Source organism: Jaculus jaculus, chromosome 15 (assembly GCF_020740685.1).
Source record: "Jaculus jaculus isolate mJacJac1 chromosome 15, mJacJac1.mat.Y.cur, whole genome shotgun sequence".
NCBI lineage: Eukaryota > Metazoa > Chordata > Mammalia > Rodentia > Dipodidae > Jaculus > Jaculus jaculus.
The window spans coordinates 39,414,399-39,440,460 of record NC_059116.1 but is presented as its reverse complement, the minus strand read 5'-3'; the positions used below and the strand labels follow the sequence as shown (position 1 = coordinate 39,440,460).

At 37.0% G+C, this 26,062-nt stretch overlaps 1 protein-coding gene across 1 annotated transcript in view; it reads right to left on the bottom strand.

Annotated features, from left to right (window-relative positions):
• Nucleotides 1–930: 930 nt before the first annotated feature.
• The window catches only part of LOC101603966 (vomeronasal type-2 receptor 116-like), a 50,366-nt gene continuing 25,234 nt past the window's right edge, over nucleotides 931–26,062 (bottom strand). The window contains 5 exon segments of the mRNA XM_045134740.1: nucleotides 931–1,832; nucleotides 6,006–6,129; nucleotides 6,427–6,654; nucleotides 8,661–9,467; nucleotides 9,829–10,114. Coding sequence (XP_044990675.1) covers nucleotides 931–1,832; nucleotides 6,006–6,129; nucleotides 6,427–6,654; nucleotides 8,661–9,467; nucleotides 9,829–10,114 — 2,347 coding nt within the window.

Sequence of the window (26,062 nt, the reverse complement as noted above, 5' to 3'; positions counted from 1 at the left end):
TCTCCAATCAAATGACTGAAGATCCAAACTACAAATTAAATAAACAATGAATAGATTGGGGGCCATCTATTCAAACTACCATATCACCTCACACCATATACTTTCTCAATAGATATTAATATCTTATGTTTATTTATTTATTTGACAGAGAAGAAGAGGAAAGGAGATAGAAAGAAGGGGGCACCAGGGCCTCCCACAACTGCAAATGAATTCTAGACACATGCACCACTTTGTGTATCTGGATGACGTAGGTCTTGAGGAATCAAACCTGGGTCCTTTGGTTCTGCAGGCAAACACCATACCTGCTAAGCCATTCCTCCAGCCCAACTTTATTATCTTTATCATCCTATAGACATCAAGTGAGACAGAAACCAACATCAGATTCATAGATAGGTCATGTCCCTATGTGAAATATTCTTTTTTAAATTTTTTTTGTTTATTTTTATTTATATATTTGAGAGCAACAGACAGAGAGAGAAGGAGGCAGAGAGAGTAAGAGAGACAGAGAGAGAGAGAGAGAGAGAGAGAGAGAGAGAGAGAGAGAGAGAGGGAGAGGGAGGGAGGAGAGTGGGCATGCCAGGGCTTCTAGCCACTGCAAACGAACTCTAGATGTGTACGCCCCCTTGTGCATCTGGCTAACATGGGTCCTGAGGAATCAAGCCTTGAACTGAGGCCCTTAGGCTTCACAGGCTAAGCCATCTCTCCAGTCCTATTCTTAATAACTCTTTATCAATCATTATCTTTCTGATATAAGATTTGACTTCTAAGAGCAATTCATGTTAATCCACTATATGATATATAGCCATCGTTGGGAACAAATGAAACTCACTTATGTGGAGGTGCTGAAAACACATTTGGTTTAAAAAATAATGCTATGAATTCTACAATATATAAAGAACTTTATTTTAAATTGTAAGGAAAGATACAGGCTCAAGAATTGGTTTTATCCTTGATCTTGTGAAGAGCAATTCTGTCTGGTCTTAGTAAAATAATGTAGCACTTAGGGACAAAAATGCAGCCCAATAGCCCAGCACTGGAAGCCAAGATTGAAAAGACTTCCATAGCCACCATGAATTTCCCATAGCTGCTTTTGTAGACAGGGAGGAAGGTAAGCCACACACTGCAGAACACCAGCATGCTGAAGGTCAGGAACTTGGCTTCATTGAAGGTGTCAGGCAGGTTCCTGGCCAAGAAAGCCACAGTGAAGCTCACTATGCCTACAGATCCCAGGTATCCCAGAATGCAGTGGAAGGCAGTGACTGAGCCCTTGTTGCAGACGATATTGATGTGTCCATGTTCAGAGTGTGCGTCTGTGTCAATAAAGGGAGGAGAGGTCCCCAGCCACACTGCACAGAAAATAAGCTGGATCAGGGTGCAGGTGAGAATGATCAAGTTAGGTACCCCTGATAACAGCAGTCCCCTCATCCTTCCTGGAGCAGTGACCTTAAAGGCCAGGACCACAGTAACTGTTTTGGCCAAGACAGTGGAAACAGCCACAGTGAAGAGAACTCCAAATGTGATCTGCTACAGAATGCAGGTGGCAGTGTTGGGACGTCCAATGAAGAGCAAGGATCAGAAGAAACAGCATTTGAGGGTGATGAGCAGGATGTAGCTGAGGGTGCGGTTATTGGCCTTCACGATGGGAGTGTCTTGGTGCTTCCAAAACACCCCAAGAACAAGACATGTGAGTGCTGAGAAGGCCAGGGCCAGGCAGGATAGAGTGATCCCCAAGGGGTCTGCATAAACCAGATAGGTCACAGATTTCTGCAGGCAATGGGTTTGCTCTACACTGGCATACTGATCATCTGGACACTTCACACACTGCTCCATGTCTGAGGTAGAGAGCAAAGACTCATCAGTACATCTCTATTTCTCGTGTGTCACTGTTGTCTTACATAAGTATGTGCAGCATGTTAGAATGTATTCATTCTTTGTTGGCATGGACAGTAATATAAGTAGATTATCCTGAAGATGTGACTGAAAATTGTTTTCACATGTATTGTGACAGACACCTAGAAACCATTGTTATTTTCTCCTAATGAAATAGTGTAATTATCTTAATACTCCTTGTGTCAACACATTCAGAGTCATAATAAAAGTCTTAACTGCTGGGTGTGGTGCCTTTACACATAAAATCACTCCTTTTGAAAGCAGAGTTTGGAGGACAACTAAGAGCTTGAGGCCAGCTGGAGTTACAGAGTGATTTACATGTCAGTCTGGGCTAGAGTGAATTCTTGTCTCAGAAAAAATTTAAATTTAATTGAAACATATATATATATATATGTGTGTGTGTGTGTGTGTGTGTGTGTGTGTGTGTGTGTGTGTGTGTAAGTGGAATGCAGACACTCTATTTCTCTCTCTCTCTCTCTCTCTCTAGAGAGAGAGAGAGATGTATATATATAGATATCTATATTTCTATATCTATATTTATATCTATCTATCTATCTATATATAGAGAGAGATATGTATATATATAGACATCTATATTTCTATATCTATATCTATATTTATATCTATATATATATATATATATATAGAGAGAGAGAGAGAGAGATGTATATATATAGATATCTATATTTCTATATCTATCTCTATCTATCTATCTATCTATCTATCTATCTATCTATCTATCTATATACAGACTTTTCATTCCATTAGTGTAGAAGCTACTGTCTACTCTCCAACTCCAGGTGGAGTTCTGCATTGTGTATTCAGAGGGGAGACATTCAAATACACATCTGTCTTTTTGAGTAATAGTAATTTATGAATACAAATGGATACCAGGATACAATTATAACCAAACCTGTGCAATGTCATCTTGGAGAAGGTTTTCCAAATTAATCTTGAGAGGATTTAGATAGTATTTACGCATTTTATTCAACTTTACCTCTATAATCTTTTGTCTTGGTAATTTATTCAAGACCTACTTAGAAAGTAGAATGAGAAAAATCAGTAACCAAATACCCAAGGAATAAAGATCACATTTCGTGTGAAAAGGAAGTCATTACTCCTACCTCGAAAATTAGAAATTTTGCTATGACATATACCAATATTTAATTTCAAATACATTTGTTCATAAGATAAATTTAAGAATATTTTTCATAGTGAATATGTACAGTAGGGTTCAGGAGTGACCAACATCATGATGACCACTCTGAGACAAAGAGGGATGCTTTTATGAGGGGAAAAACAAGAGCTGCCAGGAGTGACTCAGCAGTCACCTTTGAGATTATAGAAAGTGCACTATGTGGAGTTTTTCAGTTGGGGGAAGGTGAGGAAGGGAGAAGAACTCTTTTGTTCTTTTCATTACCCTTGGGGTGTGAGACCAGAAGTGACCAGTTGGGAGATAAAGAGGAGGGAAACCTAGCCCTGGGGCTTTGTTAGGCAAGGAAGGGATAATGGTGGGGTGGTTTCTTGAGGAATGTGCATGATGCATTCCTTATCTCTGTCACCCTCCTGCTGTAACTCCATTTTGTCCTGACCTAACATGTACAGTGATGAAGATATCTTTATTTATTTTCATTGAGTGCTTGTGTGTATATATGTGGTGTGTGTGCATGCCTGTACAAGCACATGTAGGTGTGCTTTACATGTTTCTTTCTGTGTGTACATGTGTGTGTGTAGGAATTTGGAGACTGGAGTTCAGCACTGGGTGGCCTTCTCAATTGCTGTCCATCTTATTCATGAGTTGGGGTACATTACTGTATCTGGAGCTCAAAACTTGGACTAGACTATATAGACACCAAATTCTAAGGTCCCACTATTTTCACCTCTCCAGATTAGCCACCATTCTTGTCTGTTTATTGGTTCAAGAGATTTGAACTCAGGTTTTCATGTTTGGGTGGCAAATATTTTACCATCTGAGCCATCAACTAAGTCCAATGACAGCCTTTGATTACACTTATCTAAATGCTCTTTATGTTTCTTCATCAGGTTAGCTGAATTTGTAGCCATTTGTGAACATTTAGAAAGTATGCCATCATTTTATATAGCATATATCAACCAACGTTTTCAGTTTATTCTCACATAAAATATGCTCTTGCTCTTTGAGTATAAATTCCAAAACATTTCTCACCTAATATTTAGTCACTAATAAATTGCAAAGCTAGTCATTTTATTTGGATTGTGTTTTTAACATGATTATATCATTTGAATAACTACTACTTTATGATTACCTTTATGATAGAGTATTATTTTTAATTCTGTTTTTTTCTGTCATTATCCACTGGCATTCAAAGATTGTTCCTACCTGTCTCATTCCCATTTTTGACATTGTATCTATATTAATGCCAAATTCATGATCAAGTCATTTAGAACAGTATTAAAACATGCTCTGACTATGCAGCCTGTTTGAGGCAAAAAAAGGCACCAACAGTGTTAACCGGTAGTGGATAATCAAGTCTTATGCCTTGTTATCTAGACAAAATACACCAACTGGTACAATAGTGTCATGTTTGTTGTGTGACAACTAAATGCTCTCTAAATAGAACAGAATAAATGGTGGGAAGGAAATAAGAACCCAAGGAAAGAAGGAGTGCTTTCAATACTGTCTTCCAGAAACTAATCGCCATGGTATTTTTTTTTAATTATTTTGTTTTCGTTATAAGTTATGAACATACTTAATATGTAAACCTCATATGTTGGTATCATCTTTTTCCTCACCCCTGATCCCCTCCAAAGGGACCCTTCTCATTGGGGATACAGGTTATCCCATGGGGATTGTGGGTTGTGCATTGTGGTGGCAGCCATCAGTTATGTGGAAGAGGCAATGTTTCTGTGCATATTGTCCCAACTTGTGCCCCTAACAATTTAGCCATGGTATTGATTACTTCACAGTGGTGCTGACACTACCTACACCAGCCCTGCTCAAAGGATGAATAAAAAATGACATTAAAACAGAAGACAGTCTTCTTGAGAAGACAAATGATTCAGTGGAAGGAAGAATTGGGAAGAGAAAGGGAAGAATGGCATGAAGAAATCTGGATTTTGGAAAATTATCTTGATTTACAAAGGTTCCTAATAAAAAACTTAAAAGCATATTCTGAAATGAAAAGAATTCACAGTTAAAACTTTTAGCTATTTCTAATTGTATTAATAATCATTTCCACCAGTAACTCCCCTAGCACATAAGATCAGTTTCCAAATTCCTCTCCCATCACAAACCTGGATGATTTGAACACTGACATCAGTCCATGGGTCATTGTGTGCACATTCACAACAGTCTCTCATTGGCCCATATTCAATTTCTATCTCTGTAATTTTCCCTCCCTTCCTTTTGGAACTAAAAGCAAACAGGAATTTCAGCCATCCATGGTCATGCTCTACTGTGTGCATGCCAGTGCAAATACACAGTCTGTACTTCTCCTCTTTGGCCAAAACCTGCCAGAAATGGGATTGGTAAGTAAGTGGAGGACTCAGGTGTGGAGCTGACCTTGGGAAGACTAAAAACCAATAAAAATTAGGCACAATAATAGCATGTGTGCATTTTCACTCTGGAGGTACATAATGTTTAGTACTTAAAATAGTTTTCTTCAGAAAATGGTCTCAGCAATTGATATAAAATCTGTTTAATGAGGATAATATGTTGAAGTAATACTTTGTGTGTTTTTTCAGTATTTCAATAATTTAGCCCGTTAACAGGGTGTAAAAGTATATTGCTCTCATTCACATATATGCTATATAAAATGATGGTATACTTTTAAATGCTTACAGAATGCCTACAAATTTAGTTAACATGACTAAGAATTATTTTTGGTGTAGTTGTTTTATCAAAATGTGGTTTCACTCTAGCTCAGGCTGACCTAGAATTCACTATGAAGTCTGAAGCTGGCCTCCAGCACACAGATTCTCCTACCTCTGCCTCCCAAGTACTGGGATTAAACATGTGTGCCCCCATGCCTGGCTGATTTTCTTCACTTCAGTTTCCTTCCAGGACCTTTGAAATCCTCATGTGTGTTATAGAAGATAATCAATCTGATGTATATTTTTTTCACACATGCAGTTACCTGTCTCATTGGAAATCTCATTTTTTGGGCACTAATAGCAATTGAAACAGCAGGCTGCTTGTCCCTCCTGACAGGATTTCCAGAACCCAGGAGGACACAGCACACTGCACACTGAAGGCAGGATCTGAGGAATTCAGACATGTGTCAGGGAAAGAAATCTGAGATACTCCTCTCAAACCAGGCAATTTTAGCAGATTGGATGACAAAATTTATTTATAGTGCTTGATGATCATAGTAATTTTGTTATATTGTATAATGTCTTTATAGAAACATGTGGAAACAAATTCAGGAAAATTACAGTTTTTGTCAAGTATTTGAACATAAAGTATATCTAGGAATCAATGTATGATGAGGAGACACACATTATACACGAACATGTTTATTAATGTCTAGTGTAAATCACTACAGCAGGAAAACCCACCTGTCTCCTTCCTGTGTCCAACTGTGCCATGTCTTCAAATAAATACAACTGCTCACCATGTTGAAAATGTGGGGAACACTGTCCTATTTTCATCTTCAGATCAATACCATGGGGGAAATTCCAAACGTTGAAGACATCATACTCATCATTTTCTTGTCCTATCTGGTTCATATTCACTACATCTCCAATAGGGCTAGTACAGTGCATGTTCTTCAGAAAAGCATGTACCTAAAAGATATGCATCATTCCATGATTGGAAAGGCCCACATGCCATGACTGCATGCATGATGTAGGGAATGCCCTTTGTTTTTACAGTTCTTCCCTACAATGCACATTTACTGCTAAAAACCAACTGGTAAAATACATTACAGAGACAGATCACTTGAAAATAACATTATGGTTTTGTATTAGTTTGTTAGCTGGGTTTGGTGGTACATGCCTTCAATCTCAGCTCTCAGGAAGCTAAATTAGGAGGTTCACTGGGAGTTGAAGGCCACCCTGCGATTACATTATAAATTCTAAGTCAGCTGGGACTAGAGTGAAACTCTACCTTGAAAATGAAAGAAAACAGAAATTAATATTAGTTTATCTTAAAAAAACTGACAAAACAATTGCTAATGAGATAATAAGTAGAATATTCACATTTCAATATTAATTTCATCTTTTGGTTGCTTTTAGGACCTCAAATGTGAAAATGAGGTTGGGAACACATTTAGTTTTGGAGTAACTACTTTATGCCATTTATGGAGAGAGTCAGGTAGCTTTGTTAGGCAACTAGGGTAACTGGGCCCCTAAGGTAAGAAGCAGGAATGTCTTTGGGCCTATCCTTGCAGTTTCCACTTTGCTAGAGATCAAAGGATGATGTGATTACTTACGTTTTCCCTAGATCTGTTTTTCCACACACAACCTGGTCCTCTCCTGGTATGGAGGTCTCTCCTAGGATTTGAATCTAGTCCTAACATTGTGGTTGATCAAATTCAGCTCCCAGGACTTGGTGTTATGGCTAGCCTCTTCCTCAGACAGCTCATAGGCCAGACCAATTGCTATCTCTCTGGCTCAACTGAAGCAGAATGTAAGGACCACAATTGTGAGGTTTAAAATAGATGTATGTGAGGTGACAAACCCCTTTTTTTCTCAGTGGTCCACTCATCACTTATGTTGGATTTCTCCTTGGGTTGGCCTAGCTGGGCTGTGCTGAGGGAAGAACCCCTAATTCCAACATTCCATGTAGGCTGTTTGCCCCCTCCTGCTCTCCAAATGGCAAGAGCTCTTTGTACTTTCCTGTCTGTCCTCTCTGTGATTCTTTTTCAGGCCTATCATGTGGGCTGTCAAGCTCTGTGCATGTAGTCATTTTCCTTCTCTTGATTCTGTCCTTCCTTAAATAAACATAATAATTTCATAATTACTCTTCTCAGATTCATTTTATTCAATTCTTTGGTTAAGAGTAGATATGAATCCAGGCTGTGGGGTTCAAGCACTTTTCTAAATCCATAACCGCACATTTTGGGAGGCTGAATTAGGAGGATCTCTGTGAGTTCCCGGCCAGCCTAGAGTTACAGAGTGATATCTAGAGCAGCGTGGGCTAGAGTGAAACCCTGCCATAACTAAACAAACAGTAACAACAAGAAGAACAAAACAACAAAAACACGTTCTTTTTATCTCAGGAGCATGGGATCATCAGCTCTTCATTTATAGATTATATGATAAAATCAGTCTTTATATTTCAAGTACAGAAAAAGTTGCCAAGTCTGTAGTACACATCTTTAACCCCAGCACTTGGGAGGCAGTGGTAGGAAGATCAACATATGTTGTGGCCATTCTGAGACAACAAAGTGAATTTCAGGTCAACATAGGATAGAGTGAATCCCCACCACAATGTCCCCCCTCCCCACAAAATTAGGCATTACATTCAGGTCATCTTTCTCTAAAATCACTGAAGTTCACTAAAAATTATCTTGCTCTCCACTAGTTTTTGTTTTTTTTTTTTATTCTGTATTTTGGGGCAGTGTTCCTCACTAGCCAAGTAGTAACTGGATCTATTCTTTCTAGCCCAGCCGTAACCAAACCCACAGTCATCATTCTGTCTTAGCTTCCCTAGTGTTGGAAGTGACAAAGCAAAGAAAGCCTTATAATTGAGAAAAAGAGTCCTAGCCAAATAGGCCTGAGCATGTATTGACAACTTTGAGGATGTCACATTATTGCATGTAAGTACTGCTGACTTTAAGACACTATACCTTAGTGCATGAACCACTTTTCATAAACTCATTTCCTATCCTCTGAGAATCTACTTGTTGAAGAATCATTTCATGGAAGGCATGGGCCACAGCATATACAGCATTGTAGATGTTGTAACACTCTTCATCCATGGCCATGTCAAATCTGTGCCTTGAAAACCACTCCAGTGAAGGGTTGGAAGAATAGTTATTCAGTGCTTTATAGTAGGATTTGGAGAGACAGCAATTAAAACTCATCCGCTTTGATTTTACAGAATTAAAGTTTTCTGTATGTTTGGAGAATTTCATTGTTTGGATAAAAGCTTTTATACTAAAAATGTCACCATGGTGGTGTAAGAACATAAAAGACCAACAGAATGAGTCAGGGATCAGCTCTACCTCACATGGCATGAGATCCCACTGTGAGGTGGTAACCCAGATTCTCTGTGGGTCTAAACATTCCCATCTTAAAAATCCCACTTCCAGAATAACATGAATGTTACCATAAATGACAACAGCATTTGCTGAGGATGTGAAGATTGTATTAATCAACACTTTAATCATTATCAAGTACATATTCATATTTGCTGGGATCATATTTACATTGGCTAAACAGATACCATATCTTTTCATTTCTGCTTTCATGTTGTATAGAAATTGAAAACCTTGGTCATCATCTGATATAACCAGTTCTACCCATGCCCATCTGAAATGATACATCAAGGATACCATGGCAAGTGGCAGGTTTGCATCCTTGGGGGCCACCTGATACAAATAAGGAAACTTCTCCCAGTCACTAAGTATAATATGAAATGGTCCATAGGAAATCTAAAGGAAACAGAACATTGTAATCAACCAAAAGAAGATTGCATCAGGCAAGGTAACTTCTGACTGATGTTGTAAACCAGCAAGAAATAGAAAAAACTTGTTCATTTTTGTCACTACAGTCATAAGTCAATTTCCAGAACCTTATCACAAAGTACTCACTAGTGATCTATCTTGAGAACTGCATTTTCTCTTATACTCTGTTCTTTTCTGTTTCAAGCAGGTGAGTGTTAATAGCCCACCAAATGAGTATTTAATATTTCAGTTAAAATCATGATAAACATAGGCATAAACCACTTGCTTAGTTACTTGAGAAGGCCACTAAGAGACTTAGTTTCAACTCCCCCTATTGACATAGACTCACCTGTGGCCTTACATAGAGCTGCATGAGTGGCCCTAGGCTGGCAGATCCTGCCCATGAGGGTCCTGTAAGTGCTATCTGACATGCTTTCTGCTCACACATATAGTTGGGAGAATCCCTCACTTCATGTGGAAGTTTATCTTCACCAGCATAAAATGAAGAACTCTGACAAATCTTAGAAATGGAATGCAATTTCAATGATGCATTGTGTAGTAGCTGGGAGTTATGGTTAACATCTTCCAAGGCAAAAATCAATGCCAGCACATGGTGGAACCTTCTGATTGGCAATCTGAAAGGGGAGCACAATCATCATTATGGATGAGGTGTCAATCACAAGTTTCATATCAAGCACACTGAACATTATGTACCAAATGATATTCTCTCTGAACTTCTCTTGCTGTACATGTTCCTTGTATTTTGAGGTTGGGTGAACATGACATCTTTAGAAGCTAGTATTTGAAACTTCATAAGAGTGAAATAATTGTAAATAAGTTTATTCTCATTGTTGTGGTGGTATGAATGTGAAATGTTCTCTATATCCCCATGTGTTTATGAATAAGTCCCCAGCTATTGTAACCATTGACAGGTAGAGCTTTGCTGGAGGAGGTGTGTCACTCTGGGTGGGTCTGGCTTATATAGGCTACCCCCTTGACATTACCATTATCATTCTGTAAATATTGTGTTTTGTTTTCCTCTTACCAATATATGTGTCAATGTTGCCAAGAGTTGTCTCTCCTAAGCCTCTTAAAGTGTTGGGTAATTCAAGTAACAGTTATTTTCCTTCTTCATCCTCCTCTTCCTTCATTTTATTCCTGCTGTTTTAGGCTCTGAAGTAATGGATTACAAGCATTTGACATTACAATGTTCATGCATCTCTGATCTGTACAAAATATTTCATTAATGATTCCTTTCCTGATGTTCATGCCTAGTTAGTTAACTTTACATCAACATACTGAGTTTACTTTTATTTGGATGGGTTTTAATGTGTCTTTGAGTTGTCCATATGTAATTTATGTCCCACATCTCTTCTAATAACTTGAGATTTTGGAATCTGATGTGTGTTCATCATGAATGTGTTAATTTAGGGACTGTCCTTTGCATTTATATTGCATTCTTCTGTATTTCCAATGATACTGTACTCTACTTTAAGTACACATTATTGGGCTTTATACATTATCTCAAAAGTGGGAATTCATTGTTTCATTTTCAGGGTTTCATACCTGAACAACTTTGAAGTCTTATCCAGAATTTATTCTTTTATATCTTTAGTCTGTCACATTCTCAAAAGTATATGACCGTTATCTTCTAGATTTCCAATAGTGTACAAGTCTGCTATGGATTGTTGAGTCCTTGAGATTAAATTTCAGTTTCTCAGAGTTCCTCCATCTGTCAGCCTTTTTGGGTTTTACACATGTGTGTGAATGACTAGTCAGAAAACTCCATAGCTGTCTGCCTCTGTCTCCATAGTACAGTGGTTCCAGGCAGAAAATAAGTCATTGTCTGTTTGTTATCAACAACAATGACATGTTGTCTTGTGTTTCATTGTGCTTTATATAGAGGTTGTTACTTTTAATATACTAATAGAAGGAACATTTGGATTTATGTATTTTTTTTTCCTGTTTTTAGGATATTATATTTTTCCTGAAGTATTGTAGTCGACACAAAATTAAATATGAGGTCCTGTTCCTCTTGGTCAATTACGGAACCACAAATTTACCTGTGATAGCTTGTATGTGAACCAAGGGCAAATTCTTTCAAGTTAGCTTTATTCTTGGCCATTGGCCACTGAATAGTCCAGTTTTCTAGTGGATGGCATGCAATTATGTTTTTCAAGGCATTTTTAGGTTGCTCATACTCAATGCGTGATTAAAATAATAGTTTATGGAAAAACTTGCTGCCTGATGTGGTAAAATTTTCCTAGGCTAATAAACCATGAATGGTGTAAGTCCCAATTTGATTTCTTTTAATTACAATTCTTTCTCTGAGCAACAATAGATATTTTGAATTAAATACACTATATTGCACTTGCATTAAAAGAAAGGAAAATGGAAGCCATCAGGCTCTGCTTTGTTCATATAAGTATAAAGTATGTAAGAGAAGGGAACAGGATAAGGTGGATAACACTTGACTCCAATAGGCATATTTGTGAACTAGAAGGCTCTAAAATGAAATTTGGGATTGGAATGGCTATGAAAGCATACCCAAATGCCTTCTTTTTTTAAAATTGATTTTGTACTCAGTGAATACAGTAAAGTTGGTACCATTGTTAGCTTTCTCCCTGTCCCTCTCCCTTCCACAGGGACCCTTCTTGTTGGGTTATATGGTTTGTGCACTGTGGGGTTAGCCATCAGTTATGGGAAGGAACAAATTTCTTTGTGTATCATGACCCAATGTGTGGCTTTAACATTCTTTCTGCTCCCTCTCCACAAATTTCCCTGAGACATTGTTATTTCATTTTAGGTCTGCTTCATTGATGAGGTCTTGGGAGCCACTTTGTCTCTAGATATCTGGTTTGATAGGGGTTGACTGTTCTCTGTGTCTATCTCCTTGACCCTTTTGCTCATACCAGGTTCATGAAGAAACAGCACTCTTGCTTGTTTCTCCAATTATTCTTTTGAATAATTATTCTTATTATTTTGAGATATGATGAGATGGTTCTCTCCTTAGGATCTCCATGTATCTAGAAAAGAGAAGCAGATTCTCTGATGGAGAGTAAAATTAGCACAAGATAAATGGGATAACCATTATTTTTTTGAGAGAGAATTTAATAGGTTATGGCCCTTTCTAAGCCCACAGTTGGTAGAAGCTTGATAATGGAGAGGGGGCTCATTTTGGGATATGGTTTTGACATGTTTTTTAGCTCCTACTAAGAGTTCTGTTCCACTGAGCTAATCAGTTAGCCAAATCAAGAGCAACTGGGTTTCCCACCCTTACTGTGAGCCACTATTGCACTAAGTATATACACTAAAAGTATATACACTAGTATATACACTAAAATAAGTGTATATACTTTCACTTACACAAATATAATTAAGGAACAGATATTATTTCTTACATAACATGAAAATAAATATAACAAAGAAGTTATAAACAAATGTTGGAATATCAATCACATGCCAAAGCATACTTTCAACTAGAGCAGCTTCTTCAAGAAGTAGAAATCTGACTGGATAACGACTTGGACAAGACTGAAAATTCATACATATCCCTTTTCTCAAACAGAAATCAATTATGTGTATATGAAAGCCTTAATATATCTCTGAATTTATGTCACTACTAGTGAAAATCATGGAGAACATATTACATGATGGTCCACTGAATATTGCTGAATATGTAGTTGAAATAATTGACATGTGAATGGCTGATGTCAAAACTCCTGCATAGTAATAGAAACATTGAATAGAGTTAAGGGACAGGTTTGAGAGAGGTTTTTTTCTTCTTAAACACCTTGGAAAGGTAGGAAGATGGAGAAAAAGTAAACTACCAATTATTTGCCACATAAGAGACAAACAAATTAATAAGTAGATAATCAAAGAAATAGCGGATGCAGATGTAAGTCCATTTATCTATAGCCACCTGATATTCGATAAAAATGCCAAAATTAGGCAATAATATGCTAATAAAAATAAACAAGTGGATAGATAAATGGTTTAGAAGTTAAGGCAGCTGCACGAAAAGTCAAAGAGCCAGCTTCTGTTCCCCAATACCCATGTAAGCCAGATGCACAAGTTGATGATTGCATCTCGAGTTCCCTTGAAGTGGCTGGAGGTCCAGGGACACACATTCTTTCACTCCCCCCTCTTTGCCTGCATCTTATCATTCCCTTTCTCCATGACTCTCAAATAAATAAAAAAAGATTAAAGTGTTGGGTAGTCTGAATATGCAAAACAAAACAGAATTGAGAATCTCTTTCACTGCAGGGAATGTGAGTGCAGTGTTCACATTACAATCAATAAACACTAGTGAGACAATGCAGAAAAAGTAAACTCTCATAGGTTTTTGTGCAATTACTTCATGTCACTGCCAGTAACGACATTGTGACTCCCAATACAGTAAAAACAGAATTATTTGAGGCAATTGTGTCACTACTGAGTATAAACACATGGTAGACAAAGTCAGCACACATCAAAAGGACTTGCATGCTCATGATTTATTTTTGCACTGTTCAAAATAGCAGGGTAAAGCAATATGCATTTGTACATATGTATACATGAATGGCTGAGTAAAATATACTGCATGCACTTAAATTTACTCTTTAGAAATGAATAGGAATAAATTTCTGTAATATGCAGGAAGATTGAGTCAGGACTTCAGAGGCTAAATCAGTGAGCCAGACACAAAAGCACAGGTTTTCAAGTTTCTTCCTGAATATTGAAAGTGGGATATTACTACTATGTAATCAGATTGCAGTAGAAATTCCATAAAGCCAAAGTAAGGGATCAATAAAGACAGAGAAGAAATGCAGGGTAAGAAGAAGCAGCTGTGGATATGTGTTGTCATATTCAGTACAAGTATATATATAATGTCTCAATGAATCACAATATTATAAAAATAATATTGATGTAATTATGCAAAGGTAAAAAATAGAAGCATATGAATACAGTTATTTCCATGACTGATGGTATATTTATATACAAGAAGCCTTTATAGTAAAAATGTTCTGTTTTTCTTCTGACGGCATGGAAAGCTACATATAAATATCAGAAAAGTTTGAATTATCAATCATAGTCCCACTTATTTTATATAAAAAATTACAACAATCATATAATAGTGATAGTTTGTTAAGAACATATTATAGACGACTGCTTACATTTAATTTCTCATTAGGGATATTTAGAGATATATACATATTTTATAAGTATTATTTTGTTGTGAGGAAAGAAGTCCCAATGGACAGAGAGAGAGAAAGAAAGAGAGATAGTAACACAGAGAGACAGAGAGAGAATGGGTATGCCAGGTCCTCTAACTACTGCAAACAAACTGCCCATGCATGTGCTATTTCTTCACATGACTTTAAATGGGTGCAGAGGAATTCAGCTCAGGCTGGTAGACTTTTCTAGAAATATATTCATTGAGCCAACTCCCCAGTCATAGATATTTGGACATAATCTCCTCTCTTCTCTTTCTCCATTCAACTGAACTTCTTTCAGCTTCCAGCTAATCACTCTTCTATTTTCATATCTTTGTGTGTATTTCTGTATGTGATACTTAAGTTTAAGTAGAGTTGCTTGCAAGAGTATGAATGTGGGTTAATATAGAAACATGGGCAAGTTACTATGAGTATACCAGTGAAGAAATATCATTATTTATGTACTCAATACACATATATCTGAAGTAAAATTGTTACAGCAAACAACAAGTTTCAAAATTTAAAAAGTTATTTGAGGGTCTGTAGAGATGGCTCAGTGAATAAAGCGCTCACTGCTGAAGCTCAGATACATTGCTCTGATCCCCAGACCCTATGTAGTAAGTCAGAAGCTGTGGAAGGCTTCTGTAGTTCTACCACACTGAGGCTGATACAACATATGAAGCAGAGACAAGAGCATATTCTGGAAGCTGAAGCAGAGTAGAGCACGGAAAGTATTAGCATGAGCACACACACAAACACACATGCACAAATAATAATGAAAAAATTAATCAGAACTCTAGACAGTCATTTCACAAACAAGATAGGAATATGAGTAAAAATAAGTGAGAGGCAATGCAATCAACAATCAGCATTTCTCAGGTGTTCAGGAATAGTGAAACTTAGAATCATGCAAATTGTTAAAATTCTATTGTTATTTTTCTAAAGCAAACATATGAATGTGATATAAGTCAATGTGAAGACCTCAAATTTCATAAGTTTAAGCTTCTGCCTACTAAAACACAATACTTGAGATAATCACCTTAAAAATAGTAAAGTTTTGGAGACTTCCATTTAAGATGGTGGCATAGGTACCATGCCAAAGCAGTCTACGAAGGAAAAAGGAAAAAAAAAAAAAAAAACAGCAAAATACACATTTTTACTAAAAAGTGAGTTGTATATAAAGTTGAAATAGCAGGGGAGAAGTAGGAGAGATCCAGAGCATCCAGAGCCTCCAAAGCCCGGCAGAAGTGAGCCACAGGAAAAGCCAGGTGAGGGGATTTTCCACTCACATTGGAGATCTCCTCAAACTCAAGAAATGTGAAAGGAGGATGGCAGTGAACAATGGAGGAGCAGAACACCAGGTAGAAGAGCGCATGGAACAGTGGTGAACTAGAGCAGCAATGGCTCCCTCCCCTTCCCCACAGCCAGTGCAGAGCTCTCAGGAACAGAGCAGTAGTCCAAAGACCTGTACACACCTATACAGAGCACCAAAGAGGGACCCAATCAAGAGCACAGCTGAGACCAAAATCATCCCAAAATGTAACTAGGATTACACCAGGTCAGTACCCCATAATAAACCTGGTATATATGCCTGACTCAGAAGTGCTAATTGCACCTTCCATATCAGGATAAATTATATGTTAAGTCAGATGGATGGTCAAATTTGCCATTCTTAAATAAGCTGCATTTTGGGCTTGTTATTTGTTGCTTCCTGAATTATAATGGCTTTGATTACTCTTCTGTTATATATTAGGGAAGGGTCCCACCTGGTCACAAGCTGACCTGGAACCCTCTACAGACCAGAAATCTTAACCGCCTTGTTGTCAGGATTAAGGGAGGGGGTGAGGCACCACACAGCCTAAGGAACAGACAGAGGACATGGTTGTCATAATACCTACTCTTGGATAAATACAATGTGCTGTTGTGCACTGAATGTCTACATTGTAAAGTTAAAATTTTAGAAAATTCCAGGATTTTATTCCACTTAGCCTACTTGAATACTCTCATAGCAGGCACACCCAACACCTAGAGTCACTTTTTTAGATACTCTCAGAGTTTTCAGAGCCACACCTAGCCCCTTAAGCTCCTACCTTAAAGATATATAACATCAGATTGGTTGATACATCTCATAATACACAGCTAACTGGAAAATCCAATCATTAAATAATCCAAGATGCAAAACTGCATACATTATAACACAAAAAACACCAAAAATCAAGACAACATAAATTCACCAAAAAGTATTACTGCATCAGAAATGACCTCCAGTAACAACGAGTTAGAGGAAGTGCCTGAGAAAGATTTTGAAAGAATGATTATAAATATGTTCAAAGAAGTCAAAGAGAGCAAAGAAGACACAGGACGCCAATTTAATGAAATGAATAGGTCAATACTAGACATAAATAAGGATTAGAAATAACAAAGGAAAAACAGTTAGAATTACTAGCAATAAATAAGACAGTTAATGAAATAAAAAACTCTGTAGAAAATCTCACCAGTAGAATGGATGAAGGAGAGGACAGAATATCTAAGCTAGAAGACCAGGTGGCAGATCTAACACAACCCAACAACGAGAAAGACAAACTTATAGAAAAATATGAATGGGAATTTCAAGATATTCGGGACAATATGAAAAGATCAAATATAAGAATTCAGGGCATAGTAGAAGAAGAAGAATTTCACTCCAAAGGCATCTTAGGTATCTTCAACCAAATCATAGAAGAAAACTTCCCCCAAATTGGGAAACTGGTGCCAATAAAGATATAGGAATCCTTTAGAACACCAGCCTGACAAAACCTGGAAAGAACCTCTCCTGGCCATATTATAATCAAACTACCAAGCATACAAACCAAAGAAAAAATATTGAAAGCAGTCAGAGAGAAAAATCAAGTTGCCTACAAAGGCAAGCCTGTCAGGATTACAGCAGATTACTCAAAACAAACTTTAAAAGCCAGAAGGGCAAGGAGTGATGTATTCCAAGTTCTGAAAGATAACAAATGTCAACCATGGTTACTTTATCCTGAAAAGCTATCCATTCAGTTAGATGGAGAAATAAGGATATTCCACAACAAAAGCAGGCGAAAGGATTATTTGAAGACAAAACCAGCTCCACAGAAAATTCTTGAAAGAACCCTCCATGCTGAAGAAGAAGAAAAGCACACATATATGTAACTGGGAAAAAACAAACAATACTCAAATAATAGTCAACACAAGAGAGCAAAGGTAAAACCAGAAAAACTACAAAAAAATGGAAAAATGTATACACACTTTCAATAATATCTTGTAATATCAACGGCCTCAATGCCCCAACAAAAACATATAGGTTCGAAGACTGGGTTAAAAGGAAGGATCCTTCAATTTGTTGCCTCCAAGAAACCCACCTTTCTACAAAGGATGGACACTATCTTAGGGTGAAAGGCTGGAAAACAGTGTTTCAAGCAAATGGACCTAGAAAACAAGCAGGGGTTGCTATCCTAACATCTGACAAGGTAGACTTTAGTCCAACATTAGTTAAGAAAGATAAGGAAGGCCACTTTGTATTGATTAAAGGCACAAGAGGAGGACATTACAATCCTAAACATATATGCACCTAACATGGGGCCACCAAAATTCATCAAACAAACGCTATTAGAACTGAGGTCACAGATAACACCAAACACAGTGGTCGTGGGTAACTTCAACACTCCACTCTTATCAATTGACAGGTCACCCTGGGAAAAAAAAAAGAGAGGCATCTATAATAAATAAGGTCATAGAAGGAATGGACCTAACAGATATCTACAGGATACAGGATATTTCATCCAAATGCTGCAGAATATATATTCATTTCAGAAGCACATGGAATATTCTCTAAAACAGACCATATATTAGTACACAAAGCAAATCTTAACAAATACAGGAAAATTGAAATAATTCCTTGCATTCAATCTGACCACAATGGGATCAAACTGCAAATCAATAGCAAAAAAGGCTATAGAGTATACACAAAATCATGGAAATTAAACAACAGATTACTAAATGATGAATGGACCAATGAAGAAATGAAGAGGGAAATCAAAAAATTTATACTGTCAAATGATAATGAAAACACAACATACCAAAATCTCTGGGACATAATGAAGGCAGTCCTAAGAGATAAATTTATAGCTTTAAGTGCCTATATTAAGAAATTAGAAAGGTCAGAAGTAAATGACCTAATGCTTCACTGTAAAGCCTTGGAAAAAGAAGAACAAGGCAAACACAAAATCAGTAGATGGGAAGAAATATTAAAGATTAGGGCAGAAATTAATGAAATAGAAACTAAAAAAATCAATCCAAAGAATCAATGAAACAAAGAGTTGGTCCTTTGAAAAGATAAACAAGATTGATAAACCCCTAGCAAATCTTACCAAAAGAAAAAGAGGAGACACAAATTAATAAAATTAGAGATGAAAAAGGTAACATTAAAACAGATGCCAGAGAAATTCAAAAAATCATAAGGACATACTATAAAGGCATATACTCCATAAAGTATGAAAATCTGTGAGAAATGGATTATTTTCTTGATTTATATGACCTATCTAAATTAAATCAATATGAGATTAATCACTTAAATGGTCCTATAACAAGCATGGAGATACAAGCAGTAATCAAAATCTACCACCTAAAAAAAGCTCAGTCCCAGATGGATTCACTGCTTAATTTTACTAGACCATCAAGGAAGAGGCTGACACCATTGCTTCTTAAGCTTTTCCATAAAAAGAAAAATAAGGAATTCTACTAAACCCTTTCTATGAAACCAGCAGCACCCTGATACTGAAACCAGGCAAAGATAGAACAAAGAAAATTACAGACCAATCTCCCTCATGAACATAGATGCAGTAATTCTAAAAAACAATATTGGCAAACAGAATACAAGAATATATCAGAAAGATCATTCACTCTGACCAAGTAGGCTTTTTCCCAGAGATGCAGGGATGGTTCAATATATGCAAATTGATAAATGTAATATATTATATAAATAGACTGAAGGACAAAAATCACATGATCATCTCATTAGACACAGAGAAAGTATTTGACAAAATCCAACATCCCTTTATGATAAAAGTCCTACAGAGACTTGGAATAGAAGGAACATATCTCAATATAATCAAGGCTATTTATGACAAGCCTACAGTGAACATATTACAAAATGGGGAAAAACTGGAAGCTTTTCCACTAAAATCAGGAACAAGACAAGGCTGTCCACTGTCCCCACTTATATTTAATATAGTACTGGAAGTCTTAGCCATAGCAATAAGGCAAGAGACACACATAAAAGGGATACAAATTAGAAAGGAAGAGATCAAGTTATCATTATTTGCAGATGACATGATTTTTTTATATAAAGGACCCTAAAGACTCTACCAGCAAACAGTTAGAGCTGATAAACACCTACAGCCATGTAGCAGGATATAAAATAAATACACAGAAATCAGTAGCCTTCATATATGGTAACAACAAACACAGAGAATGAAATCAGAGAATCACTCCCATTCACAATTGCATCAAAGAAAATAAAGTACCTTGGAATAAACCTAACCAAGGAAGTAAAAGTTCTCTACAATGAAAACTATAAAACACTTAAGCGAGAAATTACAGAAGACACTAGGAATTGGGAAAACATCCCTTGTTCCTGGATTGGAAGAATCAATATTGTGAAAATGGCAATCTTACGAAAAGCAATCTACACATTTAATGCAATCCCCATTAAAATTCCAAATGCATTCTTCCTGGAAATAGAAAACACAATACAAAAATTCATTTGGATTCCCCCCAAAATTGAATATCTATAGTAATACTGAGCAACAAAAATAAGGCTGCTGGTATCACCATACCTGATTTTAACCTATACTACAGAGCCACCCGATATTCAATAAAAATGCTAAAAAATATTCATTAGAGAAAAGACAGCCTCTTCAGCAAATGGTGTTGGGAAAACTGGATATGTATATGTAGAAGGATGAAAATTGATGCTTCTCTCTCTCCATGCACAAGAATTAAGTCCTAATGGATTAAAAACCATAACATCAGGCCAGAAACTCTAAAACTGCTGAGGAAAATGTAGGGAAAACTTTCTGAATACAACCCCAATTGCTCAGGCAATAAAACCACAGATTAACCACCGGGACCTCATGAAATTACAAAGATTTTGTAATGCAAAAGACACTGTGAATAAAGCAAAGAGGCAACCTAGAGAATGTGAAAAAGTCTTCGCCAGCTATATATTTGATAGAGGATTAATATTTAGGATATAAAAAGAACTCAAAAAGTTAAATAATAAGAAATCAAACAAGCCAATAAAAAAATGGACTATAGAGCTAAATAGAGAGTTCTCAAAGAAAGAAATATGGATGGCATATAAGCATCTAAAAAAATGTTCTACGTCCCTAGTCATCAGGGAAATGCAGATTAAAACTACATTGAGATTCCATCTGTCAGATTGGCCACCATCATGAAAACAAATGATCATAAATGCTGGCAGGGTTGAGGAAAATGACGGACCCTTCTACACTGTTGATGGGAATGCAATCTGGTCTAGCCATTGTGGAAATCAGTGTGGAGGTTCCTAAAACAGCTAAAGATTGATCTACCATATGACCCAGCTATAGTACTCCTATGCATATATCCTAAGGACTCATCTCATTTCCTTAGAAATATGTGCTCAACCATGTTTTTTGCTGCTCAATTTATAATAGCTGGGAAATGGAACCAGCCTCAATGTCCCTCAACTGATGAGTGGATAATGAAGATATGGCACATTTATGCAATGGAGCTCTACTCAGCGATAAAGAAAAATGATGTTATGAAATTTGCAGAAAAATAGATGGATCTGGAAAGGATTATACTAAGTGAGGTAACCCAGGCCCAGAAAACCAAGCAGCACATGTTCTCTCTCATATGTGGATCCTACCTACAGATGATTGGGCTTCTGTGTGAGAAGGAAAAAACTGAGTAGCGGAGCCCAGTAAGCTAGAAAAGAGATATAAAGGGAAGGTAAAGGAAGGGAGGAGGGTATTTAATAGGTTCATATTGTTTATATGTAAGTAGAAGAATAGATTAAATGGGGTAAAAAGGCCTAAAGTGTAGGCAGGGGAGGAGATTGAGTAAAGGAAAAGTGGAGGGAGGGCTAATCAAAATCTAAAATGATATAAATAAATTATATGGAATTCTCTGATTTTGAACAATGGAACACTCAGGAGCCATAGTTCATTGCCAGAGAATTTTCAGTTCCAGTGATGGGATACCTTCAAGTGTGCTGTTGTCCAGGGAGGACCCTGATGCCCCAAAACATTATAGGCTATTGCCAAGGTCCTTGGTTTCCCACCAGGAATAGATGGTAAGACACTATTGCTGAAGACTCCACATACTTGGGCTGCAAGGCCACTGAAAAGTCCTGCTGGAGCTGAGCTGATAACCTCCTCCATGTAGACCAGTTGACAGAAATCTGGAAGAAGCCATTGTACATGTAGTTCAATGCGAGAAAGAGATACCACCAGTGAAGATACTTAACAGTGGAGACAGCAAGTCTTATAATTGGCCAGCCAGGCCAAATTATCCAACAGGTGCAATATTGGTACGTCTGTCATAGTGGAAACCAACTACCATCCAATTGGACTGGATGCCTCCTCCAAGTGAGGGAATACATCCCTGATACTGAAAACTTAAAACAGGGGTAGTCATGATCCCTAGAGGTGTAACATCTGCTGTTGTCTGTATAAGTATATATACTATGCTTATCAAATTGCCCAGTAAGCACTGCTCTCAATATTCATACCATTATATTAATGCTACTCTCACTTGGGTAGAGAATATTCTCTTTTCAGATGGCAGTGTCCTTGGGACAACTCAGAAGGTAACATAGTGCTGGAAAGAAGTGACTACAGTCCCGAGTAGCATTGCAATCACACCAAGGCTCAGGGTCTAATGTGGAAGAGGTGGTGGAAAGAATGTAAGAGCCAAAGGAAGGGTTGGACTCTTCACAATGTGCTCCTCCAGACATAAGATGGCCTGGATATCCATGACCTCCTACTGCCTGACACTACCTACACAAGACCATCATAAGAGGAGGGAAAGATCACGACATCAAAATAAAACAGAGACATTGAAATGGGGAGGGGACATGATGTAGAATGGAATTTCAAAGGGGAAAGAGGGGGAAGGGAGGGTATTAACAAGGGATGTTTTTTACAATCATGGGAAATGATCTAAAAAATTGAGAAAAAAATTAAATAAAATAAGATTTTTTAAAAAGAAGGTGGGAAGAAGGGGATATGATGGAGAATGGAGTTTCAAAGGGGAAAATGGGGGGAGGGAGGGTATTACCATGGGATAAATTTTTAATCATGGAAGTTGTTAATAAAAATTTGAAAAAAATAAAGAAAAGTAAAGTTTCTGTTTGCCTCAGAATCTAGGAAATTTCAAACCATTATTTGAGGTTTGGGTATTTAGTGCTTTTCTACCTGTAGAACCCCAGTTAATCATATGGAAGTGGTGTACCAAACACTCATGTCATTACAGGGATATAACAGAAATGGCAGAAACATTGAGATTCTACAATCTATGTGGGGAGCTCACTGCCTGTGTTTGAAATGTCCCTTAGTGAATCACTTCATAATCTCACAATCTTCCCACATGTGACAGTCACTCACCACACAGGCTATTAGAAAATGACACAGTTAAACTACAGCCCTACTCTATTGTTCAAAAACTATATACAACGAAGCTACAATGTCTGCTCATTCACCAAACAAGTATTATAAAAAAGTACAATAAAGTGTTATTGAAGCTACCATGAGAGAGATTCATCTTGCTTAGCTAGTGAAATTTTGATGTGGAAACTCAACAGATAAGCAGGAGGAACATGAAACATAATTTGTTAAAATTCATATAAAAATTCCTGTTAAATATACAAATAGAATAACTAGGAGTAGCTAATAATTCTTCGTATAACTGATTGCCTTTAAAAACAAATAACTGCAATGGTTAAAGATGTAACCAGAAATGTATGCAAACAATTTCTTTACCTGATCTGGGAGAAAATACCTGCGCAGCAGATGTGCTGAAGCATAAACTAAAGGAAGAGTGTAACCTTGTAACCTTCAAGACAGGAGTAAATAACACGTGAATGAGTCTGAGATAGTTTGTATCACAGACCAAACCTAAAAAATGTTGAAAAATAGCATGTAAAATATTTTAGGAAAAACATACTAATTCTTGTTCTTATGTAGATCAATGACCATCCTAGGTTCTCCCTGAAAGTTCTTAAAAAACTCTTTTATTTAAAGCAAAATTTACAACACTGGATCATGAAATTTATAATGAAAATAAAAATGTTAAAATGTATCTGTTTTCACAGACTCTCCCCCAATTCTTAGAGTTCCTGAGCAGGAAGCATAATGCAGATTTCATGGTAACAGATTTCACAACACACTACAGAGTCATGCTAAAAAAATAAGAGAGTCTCACAGAATTATACAAGGACACCAATGTGATTTAATGCAAATACCACAATATGAACCATCCTATTACATACACTTAAATTTGACATAGGTCATCAAAAAATATATTAGAGAAGTTTTAGTTTAAATGAACCTAGGGAAAAGGAATATTCACATGGTGAGACATGGAGTAATACCTCCAGACCACATTTGGTACAAACTACTTCAAAAAGAATCAGGCACCTTGACATGAGGCAAGTGATTCTTGCTAGCATAAAACCATGAGAATCACTTCAACATACAGGCATAATCTTGGGACCCCCAGGAAACTATTCTAAGAATTCCAGGAAGCTAGCAAGGTTTGATAAATGAGATTGCATGAAAAAGCACTACCTTTATATACATAAAATAATGGAGTATTTAATAGGTTTCACAAAATAATCAAGGCAGACACTTGGAGCAGAAGTCCACTAGGGTTTGAACAGAACAATCCATTGAAAGGCATGGCTGAAAATGTTGCAGTAACCTGATTGTCTACATTCATCATAGACATCATAGTAATAATAACTAAACATATATGACAATGGATTGATAAATCCACAGAAATTAGGTTAAATTACTTCATTTTATCATTCAATGTGCATTGAATAATATTATTGCTTCATAAAGAAATACAAATAGAAAATACCAAGAAATTATACAAATTTTTAAAGATAATTTCTATGGAGATCTGAAGCAAAGATTTTCTATGTACAAAGCAGCACAGGATAGATATAAAGATGAACATTTTTTAGTCCATTATTAGAAACTATTTCTCAAAAGACAATCTGGGGCTGGGGAGATGTCTAAACAGTCAAGATGCTTTTCTGAAAAGTCTGAGGACCTAGATTTGTTTCCACAGTATCCACAGAAGTCAGTTAGACAAGGTACCACATGTATCTGGAATTTGTTTACAGTGGCTGGAGGTCCTGGTGTGTCCTTACCTCAATCTCTCCCTTTCTCTCTGTGCCACATCCATACACTCTTAAAAAAAAAAAAAAAGTCATCATAGAGGAGAAGCTGTTCTTTACATTAATGATGTTTTCTAGAGCTTGTTATCTTCATCCCAATTATAATGTGAACAGGGTCAACATAAATACACTATTAGTATATTAAATAATATCATAAATAAATCTACATGTTACATATATCATCTATTGATCAATATCTACCTATCTCTCTCTATTAGAAAATAGTTCATTAAAATACATAATTATGTTAATAAAATTGAACATTATGTGTCATAGGATATTAGTATTATGGGAGGATATTTTGCCAACATTATTTTCTAAAATGAAGACAATTAAAACATCAGCATCTAAGGGATCATAGATAGGAAAGGTAGCAGAGCTTCAGGTTCACAAAAGTCTAATTGTGAAGACTGGGTAGTAGCTATAGAAAAGAAGTCAGAAGTGAGATGGGTCAGGGCAGTGGGAGGAGGATAGTTATTCAAAATCACGTACGTGTCTGAACAGAGAATAGTAACAGGCTGGACAGTGCCAGACATAGACTGGAGAATTCAGTAGATGGGCCTAGGCTGCCAGGAAAGGCTAAGGATCCCCAGACTACAGGAGACCACTGTCTCTCCAAATCCTACACACCTGAATTTAGGATTTGCCCTGTGACATTTGGCCAGGTGCTAGAAAACTCCTTATATGGTATCAGCCAGCCACCTTTGCACAGCCCATCCCCTATGCCTGACCACTGCTTACGTGCTGGAATGTATATCCCCATGTGCTAATTAGGCATCAGCAAGCAAGCCTGGTACTTCCAGTCCCCTTAGGACCCTCAACTCCTTATTATAACTTCCCTATTGATTAAACTGAGCTATTCACAGAGACTGGCTCCCCAGAGTGATTCTTTCCCTGGCTAACCACAGTTGCCTGGATGC